Source organism: Myotis yumanensis, unplaced genomic scaffold (assembly GCF_028538775.1).
Source record: "Myotis yumanensis isolate MYYU_CA2020_CCGP unplaced genomic scaffold, mMyoYum1.0.hap1 SCAF_2, whole genome shotgun sequence".
Classification (NCBI taxonomy): domain Eukaryota; kingdom Metazoa; phylum Chordata; class Mammalia; order Chiroptera; family Vespertilionidae; genus Myotis; species Myotis yumanensis.
The window spans coordinates 102,619,539-102,633,848 of NW_027223753.1; the positions used below are offsets into that span (position 1 = coordinate 102,619,539).

Sequence of the window (14,310 nt, forward strand, 5' to 3'; positions counted from 1 at the left end):
TCCACAATGTATTACTGTCCATAATAATAGTCAACATTAGCAGAAACAATGTTCAGCAAGAAACTTAAGTTTTTAGTTTTGCTGCTAACTAGCTGAGTGGATGTCCCTTTTTAAATTTCCACTTCAGTTTTTTAATTTGTAAAATTAATGAGTTGAACTAGTGGCTTTACAAAATCCCACCTACTTGTAAAATTCTATGATTCCATTATTTTCACGATCATCTTGCTTATTTTTCTTATTGAAAACGAAAAAACAACAACAGAAATGTCTAGAAAAGGGCTATGATTATTCATTTTTTCACATCAAATAGCCAGGCAGTATAAAACAGAACCTAAGAAATCTGATTTCTTTTCACTTTGTGGTTGATATAACAAAGTAACAACTCTAGCTGCCCAACCACTGAACAACACTGGCCGGGCCCCTTCACAGTACTTTCTGTACTTTTTTTTTTTTTTTTTATTGTTACAGTATCCTTTATTTATTTATTTTTTTTCACTGACATGTGGAATTTATTTTTTTTAAATTTTTTTATTGCTTAAAGTATTGCAAAGGGTATTACATATGTGTCCCTTCCCCCCCCACCCCGCCCTTGACAATCCCCTGGCCTCCCCTACCCCCAGTGTCTATGTCCATTGGTTATGCTTATATGCATGCATACAAGTCCTTCGGTTGATCTCTTACCCCCCTCCCTCCTGCCCCCCAACCCTCCCTGGCCTTCCCGCTGCAGTTTGACAATCTGTTTGAGGCAGTTCTGCCTCTGTATCTATTATTGTTCATAGGTTTTAATACCTACCTCCTTTCTCCACTAGCCCTATTTCCCTTCTGTTTGAATTTTGCTTGATGAACTGCCTCTTCTCTACCTAGTTTTGTACTTAGCCTTCTTTTAATGATAAACTTCTTAACCACGAGCTTAATGGCTGCTACCTCTACTTTCCATCTACTAGTATGCGGCCCCAGACTAATCCTTAGGAATTGTATTTCAGCCTCCACCAATCTATAAGAATGGAATTATCAAAGGCCAAAAACGATGCCTAAAGGACAAATTCAGACTTGGTTTTAGTTTTTTTTTTTTTTTATTCTTGAACCACATGCAGCATCCACTTCATGCTACTGTGATACTACTAACTTGGGAATCATTCTCTTTTACCTCTCTGAACACTATGTCACTTTTACTATTCCTTTTCCACTCTTTATAACTGTGAGTATTTCTTGATGCTAGACCTAGAATCCCCAGAATTCTTTTTCCTCAAGGAAATGAGCCCCAGGCCTCAGCCATCACCTCCTTGCTGATGACTGTATATACCTATCTACCCTCTAAGCTCTAGCTCCAGATATTAAACTGTGTATACTACTAAGCACCCTTTCTCAATGGAGGTTTTTCATCTCAAATACAGAATATTATAAACAATCAGACTATTTTCTCAATTTTCCCAAGGATAGTACGTAAAAAGCACCCTTCTAAATGCAGAAGATAAGTTTAATCCAGTATATGCAACTGGATAATTTAGGGCATTAGGGCTTAAAATCTCTGTGGATCTCTTTGAGAAAGGCTGGTAGGGCAGCTGTAGTTACAAGTCATAGCACCACCTTAAAATTCCATCATTATTTATCATGAATCCCTTCAAATCAGGGACTCTCCCATTTTAACTTTTTTATTCCAGTAAACAGCAATTATTTTCTAGTTATTTATCATGGATCCTAAGAGTTACGTTTAACATTTTCTTCCTCTTTTCAACTTCCAGATTTAAACAACTGATCAAATGTCAATTTTATTTAGTCTTGTTCATCTAAGACTGGCGATTTTCAACCGGTACGCCACAAGAACTTTTAAAACATGCAGTACTTGACTATTTAGTAAGAGGCACTGACCTCTTTTCCCTTAGATTGTCAAATTAAAAAATGACAGCCAATAGAGCAATAGCTATCTGGTGTGAATGAATCAAAGTTATACCTATTTTTCTTGTCAGATGGGCAGAAAATATATTTTTTGGTGAGTTGTGAGATGAAAATTGCTGATCAAGATCTATTACAACTATCACAATTTATGCCCTTATTGCCTAATGATTCTATAACCACAATCGCTGAACTTGAAGGCTTTTCCATTTTCTTCCATTTCTCTCTTGTGCAATTTAGTCTATTATACTGCCACCAAATTAACCTTTAAGGAAATACCAATTTCAAGATAACACTGATTTAAAGAAGTCTAAACTCCAGAGCCTAGTATTCAAGGTCCTCCATAACCTGGCTCAATCTGTGTTTTCAACCTTATCTTCCACTATTTCCCAACATAAGTCCTCTACTTCAGTCAGGTTTATCTGTTCCTTCTCCTTAAATACATCATACTTATTCTAAAAAAAAAAAGAAGTATTAAGAAAAATTCCAGACACACAAAAAGGTTAAAAAGAATAAGATAATGCATCACATGCAAATTTACATTGGATGGCAATTCCCAGGTCTTGTTATTCCTTTCAACTAAAATTCCTTTCCCTTCCTTTTCTCCTCATTGTGATGATATTTTTCTTAGCACCCCGTTCAAGCCTATTCTCATCTTCAGGTCTACACTTAGTTCACACAGCTCATCTTCTTTTTCAAAGTTCCTGGAGCATATTTTTCTCTTTATGTCATAATTATACATGTCCTTTTATTTGTGTAAATGTTTGCTTACTTTATCCTTACTTACTGTGAACTTTTGGAGAAACTATATCAGACCTCTTGTAAACATGTTACAGTTAGGACAGTTTTATGCATGATAAGCACCCAATAAATATATAATAAAGAACATACTTACAAGTTCATCTGATTCTGCATTCACTAAGATTTCCAACATCATGTTTTCTCCACGACTGCTCTGCTGGAATACTTGAACTCCGCTTTTCTTCAAAAAAAACTTTAAAAAAGTTCAGGAAATTGAATTTTAACTTTCTCCATAATCACTTAATATTCAATAAAGTAAAAAAAAAAATTCTGAACTAAATAGCCACTGACTTTGTGTTTGATGTGTTTCAAAGTAGGAAATCCACAGAAATATAATGCCTTCTGGTCAACCCTGGTTATTTTGTTCTTGCTTATGTCTACATGCCAAGCATCTAATGATATTACTTTATACCTAAAAAATAAATCAAAGCATTTAATTTAAAACTCATACATTATAAGCAATCACAGTTCTTCAGCATTCCCTTGAATATTTTGCAAGAGTCATCCTTGCTTTTAAATAAGGCAACGCCAATTCATTCCTACAAACAAAGGAAATATAGAGCAGGACAACTCACATTCTCTGTTGTTATTGATCCAGACATGCTTGTAGGTTACTTAATGGAAGTTTTCCCCACTCATTAAAACCAAACTATCTATCTATCTATCTATCTATACACACACAGACACACACACACATATATATATAAACTACATATATAAACAAACTATATAAAAACAAAGCTATGCATATATAATTAATTTTAAAAATAAATGGATGTATTAAGTATATTATACATCTCCATATCCTCCATCTTCCAAAACCCAGAGTGTAAAATAAATGTTTTATGTCTATTCATCTTTCTCTTTGCTTTAAAAAAGGAAAAAAATCTTGACCTAGCCAGTGTGGCTCAGTGGACAGAGTGTCAGCCTGCAGACAGAAGGGTTCTGGGTTCGATTCCAGTCAGGGACACGTACCTTGGTTGCAGGCTCCTCCCCGGCCTGGGCCTTGGTCAGGGAGGCAACCAATCCATGTGTTTCTCTCTGTCTTTCCCTCTCTCTCCCACTCTCTCTAAAAATCAATGAAAAGTATCCTTGGGTGAGGATTAAAAGAAAAAAATATTAACTGAGAGATGTTCACTTTCTTTGCAACTCAACTACCACCTGAATACATTATTTGCAGGGAAGAAGAGAAAAGAGAAAAAAAGGGAATACATTTTAATGAGGAAGATAAAGAAGAGGTGGGTTTGAGGCAAGAAATAGAGAAGCTTCTTCTTTCTTTTTTTCTTCTTTCTAATTGGGTGGCTGGGCAACAGTTATATAGCATGTCAAATAATGCTGGGACCAGACATTGGAAATAGAAACAAAAATTCACACATCCTTTTGAGAAATAATACAGATATACACTCAGGAGGAAAATACTTAAAACCACTTAAAATACTTAAAAGAAGATGAAGAGAAAGAAGCAGCATCTGATGAAAGCAGAGAACAATATAAACAATTGTGTGTGACAGAGAGATGCTATGGTCCTTGATATAAGTTGGTGTAATTCATTATGAATTTACTGTAACTGTTATAAATGATTTGTTAATTCTCCAAATAGATATTCAAAAATTTTTTCTTTTGGTATGAGGTAGGGACTCTTGACAGTTTTTGAAAATTACCAAGTAATATTACCTTGTACGACATCGTTCTATGGCAGGGAATTTCTCTGGCCATGGAGAGGGATAGGTGAACTCTGTGTCTCTATCATACCAGCACATTAAGCACTCACTATGTTGGTTTCTTTTCCTCTCTTCTTTTTTGAGGGAGTGATTACATGTCTCCATGGCTTCCAACAATCGCTTCTGAATGTAAAGATTGAAGAGAAAGGTTAAAAGCATAAAATTTCTGTAATTTCAACATATAGAATAAATTTTTTCACTTGTATAACATAATTATTTTTGTGTGTTAAAAACAAAAACCTTAATTAATGGAATTCTTTTCCATTTCATTACAGGAAAAACTAATATACTATTTATCCACTGCCAAAGGACTTGATTGATAATGATAGAATATCACTTGCCTCTGCAAATTCCTCTGACCTATTACTCCAACAGTAGTCACAAAATGTGGATAAGCAGACAATCAAATTTTAAATGTGAATTTATCATGATTATTATTATTTATCATAAAGCATTACTATATTACTTTACAATTCTGCAATGGTACAGAAATGTTTATATTAACAAATTATCTTATATTTAACATAATTCCAATCAGAATTACAATGGTTTAAAATATTTTTAACAGACAAAATGACATGAGTTGATATTTTACAGAGAGGAAGGGAGAGGGATAGAGAGCTAGAAACATCGATGAGAGAGAAACATCAATCAGCTGCCTCCTGCACACCTTCCATTGGGGATGTGCCCACAACCAAGGTACATGCCCTTGACAGGAATCGAACCTGGGATCCTTCAGTCCGCAGGCTGACACTCTATCCACTAAGCCAAACTGGTCAGGGCTGGATCTTATAATTTTTTATAAAGCTACTGTAATCAAAACATTTTCGTAGTGATACCACAAGAGAACCAAAGACCAGAAGAACAAAAGAAATAGTTTAAAAAAAGACACAGAATTTTGTGTCAAAAACATAGTATTCAAATATTTAAGTGGTGTTGTCATAACTAGCTATCTAGCTGTAAAGAAAAAAAGCATATACATTTCCCAACTTCATACCATATGCCAAAAAATCAGAGTAACAAAAAAAAAAGCAGAGTAATAAAACAATAAAAGTATTAGAAGAAAATCTAGGAGTATTGATAATTTGGAGTGATAAACTAAAACAGTTTTAAAGGAAGACATTTTCAAGTAAAAAAATGTGACAAAAGATGTCATGCACAAATCAAGAAACAAATGCCACATTCGGGAAAGAACAGTGCTAATATACAAAGAGCTCTAAAAATAAAATAAAAAATGAGGGAAAGAATATAAACAGGCAATATATGACATGCAATTTAGAAAATGCAAAGGGCAAGCACACATAAAAATATACCACAGAGATACAATATGCTGGTGGTTTAGATGGAACCTGCACTCAGCTCTTTCCAGGACCAAAATGGAATTACAACTAAAGTATAGGAAAAAACCATCCTGAATAACCAACTGAAGACTTGCTGAAGAGAAGCCATATAACCAATGATGTAAAGTGGAGACCACATAGAGACTGGTAGGAAGTGCAGAGGCTCTGAAGGGCTGGCCTGGTTCCCACTGGCAGTAGCTGAAGTTCCAGATGGATATCTCAGCTGCAGGGGATTCCCCATGAGAAGTATGGAGTCTAAACCCCAAACTGGGCTCCTCAGCCTAGAGCACCAGAACTGAGAAAGGTGCCCACATTAACATCTAGCTGTGAAAAGCAGCTGCTTGCTGTCCGCCAGGGAGAGATGGTTGAAAATACAGGCACATTCTTAAAGGGCAAAAACACAAAATTTTGTGTGCAGCCACTCGCCCTGGGTTCCAGCAGAGGGAGGGCAGGGCAGACTAGAGCTGCATGAAGAGAGTCTAACGTTGGTGGCTCTGGGGGGAGAGCTGAGAGGACAGTCACCAGGATCCTTATGCTGAGACATTCCCCCATACTGGTGGAAGTCATCTTTCACAGGAAGAGCATGCACTTCTATGAAGCATCAGTCTGGGGGGACGCAGTTGATGCCTCCCCACCACGCTGGAATCCCTCTCACCCCACCCTATGACCCTATGGAGCTTATCCTTGCAGAGGAGTGTAGTTAGAGGCTCTTTAAGTGACTGAGAGTCCACAGGAGAGGCAGATTTCTAGGTGCTTTGAGATGTTTGTTAACCTGCTCCTGGGACCAGGGATAGTAAAAGCAGTCCTTGGTGTGCATCTTGGTTCTTTTCACACGCGCCCAGGCCCAGCAGGGGGAACCACAATGTGTGGATTTCTGATAGTTCCAAACAGGTTGCCCAAGGCTAGCGACAGACAGCACTTGACATTACCTATAAGGGAACTTCCATAAGAATGTCGGCAGATTTCTCAACAGAAACATTTCAGGCCAGAAGAGATTGGCATAAAACATTCAAAATAATGACAAGCAAGGACAACCAACGCTACTTTTCCCAGCAAGGATATTATTAAAAACTAGAGGCCCGGTGCACAAAAATTTGTGCACTCGGGGGGTGGGGGGGAAGGGGGGCACCCAGCCCGGCCTGTGCCCTCTCACAGTCTGGGACCCCTCGGGAGATAACAACCTGCTGGCTTAGGCCTGCTTCCGGGTGGCAGAGGGCACGCCCAATCCCTAGGTGCAGCCCCTGGTCAGGCTCAGAGTAGGGCCGATTGGGGAGTTGGGGCACCGCCCACTGTCATGCACAGAGCAGGGCGGATCGGGAGGTTGCGATGCCACCCTCAGTCACGCTCAGGGTAGGGCCGATTGGGGGGTTGGGGCACCGCCCCCTGTCACACTCAAGGCAGGGTCGATGGGGAGTTTGCGGCACCACCCCCTGTCACGCACAGAGCAGGGCAAATCAGGGGGTTGGGGCGCTGCCCCCTGTCACTCACAGAGCAGGGCCCATCAGGGGGGTTGGGGCTCCGTACCCTGTCACACACAGAGCAGGGTCGATCAGGGGGTTGGGGAGCTCCCCCGTCACGCACAGAGCAGGGCCCATCAGGGGGTTGAGGAGCTCCCCCCTGTCATGTACAGAGCAGGGCCGATCAGGGGGTTGAGGAGCTCCCCCCTGTCACTCACAGAGTAGGGCCGATAGGGGAGTTGGGGCACCGCCCCCTGTCACACACAGAGCGGGGCGGATCAGGGGGTTAGGGCGCTGCACCCTGTCACACTCAGGGCAGGGCCAATGGGGAGGTTATGGCTCTACCCCGTTACACACAGAGCAAGGCCCGTGCAGGGGGGTTGTGGCGCCGCCCTCTATCACCCACAGAGCAGGGCCGATCAGGGGTTGGGGCGCCGCCACTGTCACAATCAGGGCAGGGCCAATGGAGAGGTTATGGCTCTACCCCGTCACACACAGAGCATGGCCCGTGGGGGGTGGGGTGGGGCGCTGCACCCTGTCACACACAGAGCAGGGCCGATCAGGGGGTTGGGGCGCCGCACCCTGTCACACACAGAGCAGGGCCGATCAGGGGGTTGGTGCGCTGCACCCTGTCACACACAGACCCGCAGGGCGATCAGGGTATTGGGGAGCTCCCCCCTATCAGGCACAGAGCAGGGCTGATGAGGGGGTTGGGGCGCCTTCCCCTGTCATGAACAGAGCAGGGCAGATAGGGAGGTTGTGGCCCCACCCCCTGTCACACACAGAGCCACAGGGTGATCAGGGGGTTTGGGTGCTGCCCCCTGTCACGCTGATCCTGGTGCTGGGAGCCTCGCTGCTCCGCTGATCCCAGTGCCAGGAGGCATATTACCCTTTGGGGGCCGGCTGGTTTGCCCTGAAGGGTGTCCTGGATTAGGGTGGGGGTCCCCACTGGGGTGCCTGGCCAGTCTGGCTAAGGGGCTGAGGGCCGTTTTCAGGCTGGCGGGTGACTGAAGCTCCCAACTGCTCCTTTTTTTCCTTTTTTTTTTTTTTTCTATTCTGGGCCAGCTTTAGCTCTGAGGCCTCACAGCTGAAAGCAGGTTTCTGGCCTTTACCTTCTTTATTTGATACAATGTTACAGTCCGGCTGGCTGAAGCCCGGCTGACTGAAAGCCGGTTTCTGGGGTTTTGTTTAGCTTCTATATTTGCAACATAGTTGCTTAGAGTTGCAGCTGAGAGGCCGGCAAGTTAGGCGGGGAACATTGGAGTCTGCCATCACTGGAGCAAGCAAGCCTCCCTGTTTGCTTCAGTGCATGGCTGCCGGCCGCCATCTTGGCTGAAAGTTAATTTGCATAAGGACATGCTGATTAGCCAATGGGAAGGGTAGTGGTTGTACGCTAATTACCATGTTTCTCTTTTATTAGTGTAGATTAAAGGAGAAATAAAGAGCTTCCCAGACAAGAAAAAGTGAAGGGATTTTGTTACCAAGATGAAGGAGAGAGGAAGAAGAGGAAGGAAGAAGAAAGAGGAGGAAGACAAAAAGGAGAAGAAAAGGAGGAGGAGGAGGAGGAGGAATCAGAAGAACATAGTTAAAAAATAAAATGGCAATAAACATATACAAATCAATAACCATTTTAAATATAAATGGCTTAAATGCTCTAATCAAAAGACAGAGGTGGCTAAATGGGTAAGAAAGCAAGACTCATGTATATGCTGTCTTTAAGAGACCCACCTCAGAATGAAACATATAAGCACTAAAAGTAAAGAGATGGAAAATGATATTTCATGCATATGGAAAGGAATAAAAAGCTGGGGTAGCAATACTTACATGTGACAAAACAGACTTTAAAACCAAGGTTATATTAAGAGGCAAAGAAGGACACTACATAATGATAAAAGGAGCAATCCAAAAAGAGGATATAACCCGTGTAAACATTTATACACCCAACATATGAGCATCTAAATATGGAAAGCAAAAAAAAAAAAACAAAACAAAAAAACCCCAGAAAAAACAAAAATAAACATGGAAAGCAAATCCTGATGGAAATAAAGGATGATATTGATAGAAATACAGTTACAGATAGTAATACAGTAGCAGATTTTAACACCCAACTGACATCACTGGACAGATCTTCCAAACTGAAAATCAACAAGGAGACTGCAGTCTTAAATGACACACAAGATCAGATGGATTTAATTGATATCTTCAGAGCATTCCACACCAAAGTTGCAGATATACATTCTTTTCAAGTGCCCATGGAACGTTTTCTAGGATACACCACATGTTATGACACAGAACAAATCTCAAGAATTTTAAGAAGATTGAAAGCATATCAAGCATCTTCTGTGACCATAATTCTATGAAACTTGAAATCAATTACAAGAAAACTGAAAAACAAAGACATGGAGGCTAAATAATGTTACTTAATAATAAATGGGCAAAAAATTAAATCAAGGAAGAAATCAAAAGATACCTTGAAACAAATGAAAATGAGAACAAAACAACCCAAATCTGTGGGACACAAGAATAGCAGGCATAAGACAGAAATTCATAGCATTACTGGCCTACCTCAAGTAACCTGTAAATCTCTAAAAAATAATCTAACTTTACACTTAAAGAAACTGGAAAAAGAACCACAACAAAGTTCAAAGTGAGCTGGAAGTAAATATTAAAGATAAGAGCAGAAATGAGCAAAATAGTGTCTAATAAAACAATACAAAAGATCAATGGAACCAAGAGCATATTCTTGGAAATGATAAACAAAACTGACAAAGCTTTAATCAGACTAAACAAGAAAAAATAAACAAATAAAATCAGATATGAAAGAGGATAAATAACAACTGACACCAAAGAAATACAAAGTATCATAGGAAACTATTACAAGCCAACAAATTGGACAATGTGGACAAAATGGTTACATTCCCAAAAACATAAAATCTTCCAAAACAAATCAGAAAGAATCAGAGAATCTGAATAGACAGATTAGAACTAGTGAAACTAAAACAATAATAATAAAAAAAAACTCCCAACAAACAAAAGCCCTAGACAGGATGGCTTACAGGTGAATCTTAGCAAACATTCAAAGAAGAAATAACACCTATCCTCAAACTATTCCAAAAAAGGTAAGAGGACAGAAGATTCCCAAGGTCATTTTATGAGGCGAGCATTATCCTAATTCCAAAACCAGATAAAGACATGATAAAAAAAAGAAAATTACAGGCTAATATCCCTGATGAACATAGATGTTAAAATCCTCAACAAAATTTTAGCAAACTGAATCCAGCAATATTTTAGAAAGATCATACACCATGATCAAGTGTGATTTATTCTGAGGATGCAAGGTTGGTATAATATCCACAAATCAATAAACGTGATACACCACTTGCACAAAAGGAAGGATAAAAATACACATGATCATATCAATTGATTCAGAAAAAGCAGTTGATAAAATCTAGCATGGGGGGGGGGAGGTTGGGGGTTAATAGGGGGATGAGGACACATTTGTAATACCTTAACCAATAAAGAAATTAAAAAAAAATCTAGCACCAATGTATGATAAAAATTGTCAGTAAAGTAGGAATAGAGGAAACATATGTCAATGTAAAAAAGCCATATAAGATAAACCCAGAGTCAACATCATACTCCATGGGCAAAAGCTACAAATGTTGCCCTTATGATTGGGAAGACAGGATGTCCACTTTCACCACATTTGTTCAATATAGTACTAGAACTTCTAGCCACAGCAATCAGACAAGAAAAAGAAACAAAAGGCATTCAGGTTGCAACGGAAGAAGTAAAACTCATTATTTGCAGATGGCATCAGGCTGAATATAGAAAACCCTAAAAATTCCACCAGAAAACTACTTGAACTAATAAAGACTCAGTGAAGTAGCAGGATACAACATAAATATCAGCAGTATTTTTAAATGCCAATAATGAGTATCAGAAAGGGCAACTAAACAACAACAACAAAAAAAGCAACAAAAACCACACAATCCCATTCACAATTGATTTAACAAGAATGAAATACCTAGGAATAACTTTAACCAAGGATATAAAAGACCTGTACTAGGAAAATTATAAGACACTAAAGAAAGAAACTGAAGATGATACAAATAAGTGGAAACATATACCATGTTCATGAACAGGAAGAGATGACATCATTAAAATGTCCATAATACCCAAAGCAACCTAGAGATTCAATACAATTCTTATCAAGATACCAATGGTGCATTTCATAGAACTAGAACAAATATTCCAAAATTTTTTATGGAACCACAGAGGAACCCAAATAGCAACAGTGATCTTGAGAAAGAACAAAGTTGGCAGAATCACACTACCTGATACCCAACAATACAACAAGATCTTTAGTAATCAAAACAGCCTGGTACTGGCATAAAAATAGAACTATAGATCAAGAGAACAGAACAGAGAGCCCAGAAATAAACCCAAGCCTTTATAGTCAATATTTGATAAAGAAGGCACAAACATAAAATGGGGTAAAGATAGACTATTCAATGAATGGTGCTGGGAAAATTGGACAGATACATGCAAAAAACGAAACTGGACGACCTTCTCCCACCACACACAAAATAAATTAAAAATGGGTTAAAGTCTTAAATGTTAGACTCGATACAGTAAAAATCCTAGAAGAAAACATAGTCAGTAAAATATTGGACATTTCTCATAGCAATATTTTTTCCTGCTCTATCTCCTCAGTCAAGGGAAACAAACAAACAAAAAATTAACAAGTAGGACCACAACAAAATGAAAAGTTTTTGCATAGCAAAGCATCAACAAAAGCATCACTGAGTGGGAGAACATATTTACCAATACAGCTGATAAGGGGTTAATCTCCCAAATTTACGGTATAAAGAACTTGTAAAACTAAACACAAAAATAAACAATCCAATTAAAAAATGAGCACAAATGGCCAATACACATGAAAAGATGCACAACATCACCACTTATCAGAGATTTGCAAATTGAACCACTATGAGATAACACCTCAAAGCTGTCAGATGGCAATCATCAATAAATCCACAAATGGCAAGTGTTGGCAAGGATGTGGAAAAGAGGGAACTGTGGGTAGGATTGCAGATTGGTGTAGCCACTGTGGAAAGCAGCATGGAGTTACCTTAAAAATTAAAAACTGAACTGATTTATCACCCAGCAATTCCACTTCTGGCATTTTATCTGAAGAAACCTGAAACACTAATTAGAAAGAATATATGCACCACTATGTTCACTGCAGTGTTATTTACAATAGTTAAGATCTGAAAGCAGCCCAAGTGTCCATCAGTAGAAGAGTGGATAAAATAGCTGTGGTACATTTACACCATGAAATACTATGCAGCAGTAAAATGGATCTCTTAACCTTTGAGACAGCATGGATGGACCCAGAGAACATTATGCTAAGTGAAATAAACCAGTCAGAGAAAGATAAGTATCATATGAGCAGACAGACATCTAGCGGTGGGAGGATTGAGAAAAAAAAAAAAAGAACTCATGGACAGGACAAGAGCATGGTGACTGCAGGGGGAAAGGGAATGGAGATGAGAGAGGGTATGGGGGCATAAATGGTGATGGGGGGAAAAAAAGAGAAACAGACCAAAAAAGAAAACAAATTAGAAAACAAAACAATATATACTCAAATTAGGGGTGAGGGAAAAAGAAATATGAATAATAAAAAAGCATTCTTTGTCATCAACAGATTGGCCAAAATTAAATAAAGCAATAGTATTGAGAACTGGAGAAGCTGAGAAGTGGATAGTAAACTACTGGTGGTGTGAATTAGACCAGTGATCTTGAAAAAGAATCTGGTAATATTCATAAAACCAAAACTATATATACCCATTATCCAAGGAATTTACTTTGGGATTTTAACTTACAAAATTGAAATTTTAATAATAACAATGAATAAACAAACAAACAAAAAGGATACAAAAGTACACAACTACTTTTACCACAATATTGTGTACAGTGACAAAAAACACAAAGATTCACAAGAAGATATAAAATTACCAGAACATTCCCATGTGCCTTTCACCTAGCTTTTTCCTTTGTTACACATAGATACAGTACATTATAAAAACCAGGGAACTAACATTGGTACAACAGTATTAACTAAACTACAGAGATTCAGATATCTCTAGATTTTATATGTGATTTTTTTGTGCATAGATTCATGTAAGCAACGCGCAAATTGTAATACAGAACTATTATATCACAAAGTAACTCCTTCATTTATCCCTTTATAATCACATTCTATCCCCAACCCTAATGCCTTGTAATCATCGCTATGTCATATATTAAAATAATTTTGTCATTTCCAGAATAAGATATAAATGAAATCATATAATACATAACCTTGTGAAATTGCCTTTTTTCATCCAAGTTGTTTATATCGATACTTACTGCTGAGTAGTATTCCATTATATGGAAACTAAAGGCCCAATGCATGAAATTTGTGCACTGGTAGGGTCCCTAGCAGCTGCTGGCTGGGTACTCCCTCCCTTCCCCCGCTGCCTGCTGCTGGTCAGGGCGTCCCTCGCTTCCCCAGGCCATCTGCTGCAGGGTTCCTTATGTATTTTGTATATTAACCCTTTATCAGATCTAACATTGCCAAATACGTTGTGAGCTCCCTTTTCAATTTGTTGATGATTTCTTTTGCTGTGCAGAAGCTTTTTATTTTGATGTAGTATCATTTGTTTATTTTCACCGTAGTTTCCTTTGCCCTAGGAGATGTATCGGTAAACATTGCTACTAGAGATGTATGAGATTTTGCTGCCTATGGTTTCTTCTAAGATTTTTAAGGTTCCCCAAATTACATTTAATTCTTTTATCCATTTTGAATTTATTCTTGTGTATGGTGCAAGTTGGTGGTCTAGTTTCATTTTTGTCCATATATCTGTCCAATTTTTCCAACAATATTTATTGAAGAGACTGTCTTGACTCCACTGTATATTTTTGCCTTTTTTGTCAAAAATTAATTGAGCATAATGGCTTGGGTTGATTTCTGGGTTCTCTGTTCTGTTCCATTGGTCTATATGCCTGCTCTGGTGTCAGTACCAAGTACAAGTATTTTACCTCCTTGGTTAA

The 14,310-nt window shown here is 38.8% G+C and overlaps 1 protein-coding gene across 6 annotated transcripts in view; it reads right to left on the reverse strand.

Annotated features, from left to right (window-relative positions):
- The window catches only part of XRN1 (5'-3' exoribonuclease 1), a 218,737-nt gene that overhangs the window by 114,450 nt on the left and 89,977 nt on the right, over window positions 1-14,310 (reverse strand). For all 6 annotated transcript variants that reach the window (XR_011470291.1, XM_070405900.1, XM_070405899.1 and 3 more), the window contains 3 exons: window positions 4,369-4,538; window positions 2,986-3,106; window positions 2,789-2,887 (listed from right to left, as the gene is read on the reverse strand). Coding sequence is in view for 5 of the 6 variants with exons in the window: in XM_070405900.1 (XP_070262001.1) it covers window positions 2,789-2,887; window positions 2,986-3,106; window positions 4,369-4,538 (390 nt within the window). In the remaining variant the exon portion in view is untranslated. The remainder of the gene's footprint in view (window positions 1-2,788; window positions 2,888-2,985; window positions 3,107-4,368; window positions 4,539-14,310) is intronic.